The 10,000-nt window shown below is 40.4% G+C and overlaps 2 protein-coding genes across 5 annotated transcripts in view; one reads left to right on the top strand and one right to left on the bottom strand.

Annotated features, from left to right (window-relative positions):
• Positions 1-10,000, bottom strand: part of LOC149130721 (talin-2-like) — a 205,179-nt gene that overhangs the window by 132,433 nt on the left and 62,746 nt on the right. The gene's annotated exons all lie outside the window — the stretch shown is intronic.
• The window catches only part of LOC106872264 (cilia- and flagella-associated protein 337), a 165,200-nt gene that overhangs the window by 11,419 nt on the left and 143,781 nt on the right, over positions 1-10,000 (top strand). For all 3 annotated transcript variants that reach the window (XM_089344723.1, XM_089344722.1, XM_089344724.1), the window contains one exon: positions 1,873-2,041. In XM_089344723.1, coding sequence (XP_089200849.1) covers positions 1,873-2,041 — 169 coding nt within the window. The remainder of the gene's footprint in view (positions 1-1,872; positions 2,042-10,000) is intronic.

A 10,000-nucleotide genomic window follows, 5' to 3' on the forward strand; every position in this document is an offset into this window, starting at 1 on the left:
ATGCTAGCATGGGTTGGACGATGTGACTGAGGACTGGTGAAACCGGATGGCAACACACATATATATATTTGTATATATACGTCCATAAAGAGAGAGAGAGAGAGAGAGAGAGAGAGAGAGAGAGAGAGGGAGAGAGAGAGAGAGAGAGAGAGAGAGACCACTGATCAACACCCACCCACCCACCACCTCATCTCTCTGCTGAAACTTCCCAGGTTTCCATCATTGGTATACATCTCACTTGACCGCTTCCTCTTGACCACTTCTGGCCAACCATTGCCCCATCTCTCTCTCTCTCTCCATCCCTCTCTCTTTCTCTCTTTCTCTCCCTCTCTCTCTCTCAACACACAGATCATCAACCAATATTGCTCTCTCTCTCTCTCTCTCTCTTTCTATCTTTCTCTTCTTTTTCTCTCTCTCTCTTGCTCTCTTTCTCCCCCTCCCTCTCTCCACATAGTCAAACCAACAAACACCCTCCCTTCCTCTTTCTCTCTGTCTCTCTTTTCTTTCCCTATCTCTATCCTTCTCTTTCCACACACACACACACACACACCATCAACCAGTCTTTCTCCCTCCCCCTCTCTATTACTAACCTTCCAATTTGTTAATTAGTAATTTTAATTAACCCCCAGATCCTATTCGTCCATTGTCCCTTTGTCAATATATTTTCAGGCCAGAGACATGAAAAGTCATGTTGATTTGGTTAACCTACCCCCCACCTCCTCCCCCCTTCGTTCATTTATTGTCCATTAACAATAACCGTTCACATTTGTTCACAGACAACAGTTGTTTGAGCCAATGTGTGGGGTCTCAGTGTTGCCAGTCGATTTGCTAGAAGAAGAAGAAGAAGAAGAAGAAGAAGAAGAAGAAGAAAGACACTGGTATCTGCCATGACTGCAATTTGGCTCTGCTTGATGGGACTTCTTCTCAAGCATGACATAATGCCAAAGGTCTCATCGGTCATTTGTCCTTGCCTTCGTGAGGCCCAGCGCTGGAAAGGAACTCGACCACTTTGCCTCCGTGAGGCCCAACATTCGAAAGGAACTCAACCACTTTGCCTCCGTGAGGCCCAACATTCGAAAGGAACTCAACCACTTTGCCTCCGTGAGGCCCAACATTCGAAAGGAACTCAACCACTTTGCCTCCGTGAGGCCCAACGCTCAAAAGAAACTGGGGGTTGATGTAATCGACTCATCCCCTCCTCCCCAAATTTTACTGCCCTTGTTGCAAAATTTGAAACCGTTACATCAAATCCCCCCTCCCCCCAGTACACAGCCTGGTACCTATTTCCTTGACACCAAAGTTGACTGTAGTGGAATTTGAACTTAGAACATTCAAATTGCCACCAAGCATTTTTCCTGGCATGCTAACGATTCTGCCAGCTTAACACCTTGATAATAATAATGATAATAATAATAATAATAATAATAATAATAATAATAATAATAATAATAATAATAATAATAATGATAATAATAATAATAATAATAATAATAATAATGATAATAATAATAATAATAATAATAATGATGATGCTGATGATGACGACTATGATGATGATGATAATAATTAATGAAGTAAGTAAACGAGTTAATAAGTGATTGCATACCTTTTCCTTTCAGTTCAGTTCAGTTAATTAATGCATCAGTTAATTAGTGCGTCGTTACATATATATATATATATACATGCTCACATTTATGCATATATAAATATGTATGTGTATATATATATATATATATATATATATATATATATATATATATATATATATATATATGAATGTATATATATGTATGTATATATATATATATATATATGTATATATATATGTATATATATGTATATTTATGAATTATGCTGTTGAATGTTTTCTAGCGAATGTGGTGAGGCTGTAGCAGCGACAGGAAGAGGTGAGCGGGGAGGAGTAGGAGTAGAAGAAAGAGTTGGAGGAGGAGGAGGTTGTGGCAGCAGCCGTGGTTTCCCCAGCAAGCTGGAAACTCGTCTGCACATCACAGACTTGGAGTTACTCCAAGATATATTTATGGTAAGTCGAATAATAAAGCCTTCATTTATTCTTTCTTTCTTTCTCTCCTTTTCTTTTCTTTCATGTTTTTTTTTCGTTTGTTTTTCTTCATTTTCAAACATATATTTTTTATATTTTTGGGGTGTTTTCTTGGCTTTTTTTGTGTGGCTTTTCATCTTTGGTTTGGTGAAAGTAAGAGCACTGGTTGCTTGGTCATGAAGACCTGTTTGGAACCAACAGGTTTTGAGGTCAGTCCCATCCTCTGTGTGTATTGCCTCAGGTGAGATTCTTCTACTGTAGCCAACCCTCCGGAAAGACCAGTGCTTTGGAAGTGAATATGGCTGATGAAAACTGTGTGGAAGCCCATGGCTAGCACCAATCATCATCATCATCATCTTCATTTAATGTCCATGGCATAGGGTGGGACAGTTTGTTTCAAAACTGGCAAGCTGGTTCCAATCTGATTTGGTTTGGTTTCTACAGCTGGATGCCATTCCTAATGCCAACCACTTTACAGAGTGGCACTGGGTGCTTTTACGTGGCACTGGCAGAGAACAAAAGATGAAGACAGGTGAAGGAACAACAAGCAGGTGTATTAGGCATTAGTTTAACGCTTGGAGAGAATAGAAAAGTCTTCGACATTTCGAGCTTAGGCTGTTTGACAAAAAGGATTAGGAGAGAAAAAAAATGTGTAGGGATTAACTATTCAACGTGATGAAACGGCTGGTATTAAAATTCATGACAGCTCTTTCAGTAGTCTTATTTATGCATTCATACAAGATTATATCATAACATATAATCCACCATCATCAGAGAAATTTTTAAACAGGTGAGATTATTAACATTGATCTGGACAAAAGCAGTGTCAACATACACAGACACACACATATATTTATGTGTATATTCCAAGTATTTTATGGAAACACAACAAACAGAGAATTCATAGCTTATTCCTCATCAGTCAGCATTGAAAAGATCATTACAATCTCGCACCTTCAACAGTGATATAGATTCAATTTTGGTGGCACCAGTGATGAGAAGCCACTGGGAATAGCTAAGAAACATACAGGACAATGGTGAAAATAAACACACGGCCACAAGACAGACGAATATGGAGTAAAACACATGCAAATGAAAATGTCCTGTAGGGTTGGAGATGAGAGAAGAACAAATAGAAAGTGAGAACGAAAGAAGAAGTAAAGTATTCGGGAGGGAAAGAGAGTGAAAGAGAGAGAAAGAGAGAGTGAGGAAGGTAAAAGAGAGGCAAAGAAAGAGAAAGAAACAAATATATATATGGAAGAGGTAGACCCAGGAAGACATGGGATGTAGTGGTGAAGCATGACCTTTGAATGTTGGGCCTCACAGAGGCAATGAGAAGAAACCGAGGCCTTTGAAGATATGCTGCGATTGAGAAGACCCGTCGATTAAAGTGAGATTGCAGCCGTAGCCTATAGCAGTGTTGCATGATCGACTCATTTAGAAGTACCCTTGAAGCATCGGGTGAAATGATATGCTTGAGAAGACCTGTTGAGTGAAGTCAAATTGAAATCATAGCCGTGGCTAGTGCCGCCTGACTGGCTTCTGTGTCAGTAGCATGTAAAATGCACCATCCAACCAGGGTTGATGCCAGTGTTGGCAGTCTTGGTTTAGGATGAATGTTGCTGTAATTTAGTCCCTGGAGACATCGTCTCCAGCTGGCTATACGACACGATCTGTGTCCTTATATTTCCGAACAAGAGAATCTAGTGCCCCCACTCAGCTCAAAGCACTGTTGCTGAGTGTCTCTTGTTAAGAGATTTAAAAATAGTAATTTTCACGATACACAGATATTGTTTTGAGTTGAGTGGGGGTGCTAGATTCCCTTGTTTGAAAATATAAGGACACAGATCGTGTCGTATACCCAGCTGGAGACGATGTCTCCTGGGGCTAAATTACAGCAACATTCGTCCTAAACCAGGACTGCTATGCTATGTTGGCAAACAATGTGTATATATATATATATATATATATATATATATATATATATATATATATATGCACATATTTATACATACATGTCTGTATACGTATCCATGGTGTTGTCTACATGTGCAACAATGCTTATGCAATGGTACCCTCCCACCTCCCACCAGTCTGTTTATCTGCTCTACCCCCTCCCCCCTCTTCACATCTTGTCACATCTACCCTAATTTCTCTTTGACTCTGAAACACCTGCTGACTTACATTCAGGGTGGATCCGGTTAGTGTGACGATAGGGGTGGGGGTGAGGGAAGGGGGTTAAGTAGCGCCTCCCCTCCCCTTCCCCTCATCACATCAGATCCAGCCTCTTCTCTCTCTCTTTTACATTCATTGTTGTTGTTTAACACTGGGTTGCCCTCCCCTCCCCCTCCCCGCCGGATGGAGCTGGTTTATATATTGTGATTATAATGAGGTTCTAATTGTGACCACCTTGACTTTTTGTAAATCAGGGTAAATCAGTGAAGGACACTGAGAAATGAGGGAGATTTGGCTGCTGTTGTTAGCAGAGTGAATATCCACTTAGTGATTCCTATGTTAGTTTTGTAGAGGTGGTGGTGGTGGTGGTGGTGGTGGTGGTGGTGGTGGCAGTGGTGGTGGTGATTTGGAGGTGGTGGTGGTGGTGGTGGTAGTGGTGGTGGTGGCAGTGGTGGTGATTTGGAGGTGGTGGCTTTTATCATGAAATTGTACACTTTTTAAAAACATTTCAAGCGAAAGGAGAGGGAAAGAGATAGAGAAACAGAGATAGATAAAGAGAGAGGGGAAGTGTGAGAGAGAGAGAGAAAGAAAGAGAGAGGGAGAGAAAGAGAGAGAAGGGAAGGAAAAGAGATACAAAGAGAGAGGGAGAGGGAGAAAGACAGACATTGAGAGAGAGAGAGAGAAACAGAGAAACAGAGAGAGAGAGAGAGAAAGAGAGAAAGAACCTCTACATGGTCAATCAACCTGCTAGAAATAATAGTTAAATCTCCCTTGAATCACACAGTTCACTGGTTTTAATAGAAAGAATGAGCAATAGACAGAAATAATGTACTCCAAGATATACGATGCCTGAATACATGATGGAATTATTATGAATGGGAAACCTAGGAATATGGGTCTGCCAGATGAGGGCCTGCTTGGGGCTAAACAGCTACAACTGGAGCAACAATAGCCCTGCTGCACTTTTGGATGACTGAGCATTGACACAGATTTTTAAGGGGGGGGCAGAAGGCAGGGGGTGGAATCGGAGGGGGAGGGATGTTGCTTGCCAAGGAGGTGGGGTGGGGGAGGAGGATTGCTGACACTGCCATCAACACCACCACCGCCACCACCAACAACAACACCACCACCGCCCTTCTTACCCTGTAACACAAGAAGACTGTCACAATGATAACCACCACCACCACCACCACTGCCATTACTACCACCACAACTACCACCACCATCACTACCACCACCACCACTACTACTACTTTCACCACCACCACCACCACCACCACACAAGCTGTTCTCCCAGGCCCTTACAACCCCTTCAAACCTCTCCCCCCTGCCCCCATGGAACCCCTATGAATGTGTTAAGAGCAGGTGCTAGGTTGGTGGCGGTGGAGGTGGTGGTGTTAATAATGTTGATGATGATGACAGTGGTGATGATGATGACAATAGTGGCGGTGGTGGCGGTGGTGGTGGTGGTGGGGGTTTGTAGTTGTGATGGCGGTGGTGGTGGTGGTGGCAGTGGTGGTGGTGGGGATGATGGTGGTGATGGGGGTTTGTGGTTGTGGCGGTGGTGGGGATGCTGTCTTTCATTTCCGTTGCCACTCATGAATGCCTAACAATATTTCATTTCATTGTTCCCGCCAAATTGTCTGTAAATGTGACACACAGACACACACTTCCCATCAATCCGTCCATGCATCTGTCTGTCTGTCTATGAGCATCATTTCTCTTTTATTTCCTTCAGTCATTCAACTGCAGCCATGCTGGAGCAACACATCTGTAGAGTAATGAGGGATGTCTCGGGACCTCATTTAAGTGTTTTCAAGGGCTCAGCTAATGCTTGGGGCTGAAGCATTTTCTGGGCCTTAAGAGTTGACCTTAAAATAAAGCCATCATCGCATTTTAATAGATTTATTTACCAAAATTACTTTAAAATATCTTGAAATATTAAAGAGTAAATTCATTCAATAAAATCGCCATTGGCTTCAACCACGGCCTCCAGACGACTTCGGAATCTCCTGCAACTCTTCTGGATGGTCTCCTTGTTTAAGTTGGTGAATGCTGCCATAATCCTTGCCTTCACTTCATCTTTGGTGTTACAAGGAGTTTTGTTGATCTTTTGCTTAACTGGGCCCCATTCATAATAATAAAGGGGGTTGCAGTTTGGAGAGTTAGGTGGCCAGATGTCAGGGGTGATGTGGTCCCAGAAATTGTCTGACAGCCATGACTGGGCTCTCCTTCTTGTACGGAATGGTGCAGAGCCCTGTCGCCAGACACAGGGCCTTCCAGCAGCCACCCTCTTGACACGGGGCAGCACAACCACCTCCAGGCACTTGATGTAGGCCTCTGTGTTGAGTGTGAGGCCATGTGGGAAGATGAATGGAGGCATAATGTCACCATCACTAGTGATCACTCCAAACACCATGGTGTTGACTGGGAGTTTGATTTTTATCACTCTCGGTACATGTCCTCAGATTGACACCCAAACACTCTGAAATGTTCATACTGGAGCTTCCGGCATGAATACCAAGGAGTACAGCATCTTGTTTCCAAATTTCTGGCAGGATGAATTGCATTGTGGTGCTGTTTTTCTCAAAGATGGTGTCCAACTGACCCTACTATACTGTGTAGTCAACAGAATCAAAAACAAACGATGCACATGTGTGAAATTAAAAATATGAATTGGTGACAATTTACCCATTGCACCCTGTGTATATACATCTATTTATATTTATATATATATATATGTGTGTGTGTGTATCTAAATGTATGTATGTATGTATCTATCTCTCTCTTTCTCTCTCTCTCTATATATATGTGTGTGTGTGTGTGTGTGTGTGTGTGTGTATGTATGCGCAGGTATGCATGTATCTATGTATGTATGTATGTGTACGTATACGTGTGTGAATGTGCATGTGTGCAACAGTACGAAATTTATGTATGCATATACACAGAGACACATGTATACATATGAAAGTGTATGTATGTGTATGTCTGTGTATATATACACATATATATATATATATAAGTTCAAAAAAACAATAACAAAAAAACAAAGTGAGGACGTGATACGGATAGTGTTATTGGACGCTCGGGATATATATACATACATATATATACACATATATGTATATGTGTACCTACACACATGTATATATATATGATCTGCATACAATGTCGTGCCCCACTTTAAAACAATAGCCATCTCTACACAACCTACTTCTCCTAAGTAGATTGTTTACTAAGCTAGGCTTGATCATCTCTCATTCCCCATTGTCTGTATATACGATAGCTGCAACTTGATTTCAGGCAATGCCATGATTTCATTGTTCTCTTAAACATGAGCGGCACAGATGTGGCTTTTCAGCCCTTCTGGGGACCTACACTCCTTTGTATAGATGTGGGCAACGATGGGTGCCTCTTACAGCAGGTGTTCAGATAGCTTATCACTCATCCGTATACACTGACACTTACCATTATTTCAATACCCACCCAGGGTTTTGGATTGAGATCCATTGAGGCCCTAAGCACTTAAAACATTTTGGTGCCCCCCATATATATCTGTAATTCAAAATCTAAACAATAATAAGCCGGAAAATAAATATTTATTTTCCATAATTACACAAAACTAACAAAAAACATGGAAAATAATGTTTATTTTTCTATATTTACTTTTTTACTCTTTCATTTGTTTCAGTCATTTGACTGTGGCCATGCTGGAGCACTGCCTTTTAGTCGAACAAATTGACCCCAGGACTTGTTGTTTGTAAGCCTTGTGCTATCAGTGTCTTCTGCCGAACCCACTAAGTTATGGGGACGTAAACACACCAACGTCGGTTGCCAAGTGATGGTTGGGGACAAACACAGACACACAAACATATACACTCCCCCGCCACATATATATATATGATAGGCTTCTTTCAGTTTCCATATGCCAAATCCACTCACAAGGCTTTGGTTGGCCCGAGGCTATAGTAGAAGACACTTGCCCAAGGTGCCATGCAGTGAGACTGAACCCGTAACCATGTGGTTGGGAAGCAAGCTTCTTACCACTCAGTCACTCCTGTGCCTTTATTTAGATTTGAAAAGATTTCTCCTACTTTTCTTTTAATTGCAAAATCTTTGATTAGATCCTCATAATGGCACCATGAACAGTTTGAAATTATATTTTCTAAAATATTTTAGCAGAATGCCAAAGTTCTGTCAATGGAGGGTTGTGTGCAGAAGGGCTAAATTAAGACCCATAGAGACCTTAATCACTTAAAAGGTTTTGGTGCCCCCATATATCTGTAATTCAAAATATGAAGAATAATAAACCGTAAAATAATATTTTTTTAATTTTTCAAACTGAAACAAAACTAACATTAAGATGGAAAATAACGTTTATTTTCATAAACTTCCATTTTATTTAGATTTGAAGAAGTTTTCTCCTACTTTTTTTTTAATTGCAAAATCTTTGATCAGATCCTCAAAATTAATCTTTTGTAAAACATCTGCTTCTTTACTTAGCAAAGGTAAGGCATCCTAAATATTATTCCAGGTAAATTTAAAGGGATTTATTTTTGTTTCCTTGATGCTCTAAGCATGTGCTTATTTTCCTGAAGAAGGAAAATAATCAGCAGAAGACACGAGAGAAGGAGACCTCAATGTGGCCACTCTATACAAGTATTATTTTAGTTTACGGAGATGTACTTGCATAGCAAGTGACCTGATCTGAGATCGTGTGCTGGAACAAAAACAATTGCAGCATGGAAGGTGTTTATAAGCCATTTAAAATAACACACAAAAACCGTTAGATTCACTTCAACATTTCAATTTAATTTGTCAAAATATTTTCATCGTTTTGAGACCGCGACCTTTTCACTGACAAAATTCCATGTTCTTATGATTGTATATTCCCATTATTGTCACTTGAAAACCATCACACGTACTTTCAGAAACAAACAAAAAATGTAACAAAGACCCCAAAAACAGTCATGAGCTGAGAGTGTCTTCTTAGTCATAAGTGGAATCGGTGGATCCAAAGTCCTGAATTCCTCCTTTGTGGTGCTCAGCATGCCATTCGGTTTAGGTCAGTTCTTGATGGTGACTCATGTTATGATGACCTTTCATATGAAATCTTCTCACAGTCTTTGGTCAGGCTGGACATCAGAGGGAGACTCTGGACCCAGTCTCATACAATGGGACTCCACTACAGAGTACTTGGCTGTGCCGTTGACCAAACTCTCATGCCAATACTTATGTCCACACACACACGCATACACACACCTGTAGCATACATACACCTGTAGCCTCAGGCTGACCAAAGCCTTGTGAGTGGATTTGATAGATGGAAACTGAAAGAAGCGTGTTGTATATATATATATATATATATATATATATATATATATATATATATATATATATATATATATATATGTGTGTATGTGTGTCTATGTCCCTGTAACCTAGCAATTCAGTGAAAGAGATCGATAGAATAAGTACTAGGCTTACAAAGAATAAGTTCTGGGGTCGATTTGCTCGGCTAAAAGGTGGTGCTCCAGCATGGCCACAGTCAAATGACTAATGCAAATAAAAAAAAAGATTTTGTGAAAATATAACAGTCACCTAAGGTCAGTTTGAATGTCCGATTGTATTTTGTATTTTGTTTTTCGTTCTATACATATTTTTTTTATAGTTTTATTTAACAGTTTTTCACTCTCAATTGTTCATTTTTATATTTTTATTTGATATTCTGGTTCTTTGTAAAATTAATTTACCACTTAAACGAGA

The sequence above is a fragment of the Octopus bimaculoides genome, chromosome 28, assembly GCF_046866305.1.
Source record: "Octopus bimaculoides isolate indiv1 chromosome 28, ASM4686630v1, whole genome shotgun sequence".
In the NCBI taxonomy this organism is placed as follows: domain Eukaryota; kingdom Metazoa; phylum Mollusca; class Cephalopoda; order Octopoda; family Octopodidae; genus Octopus; species Octopus bimaculoides.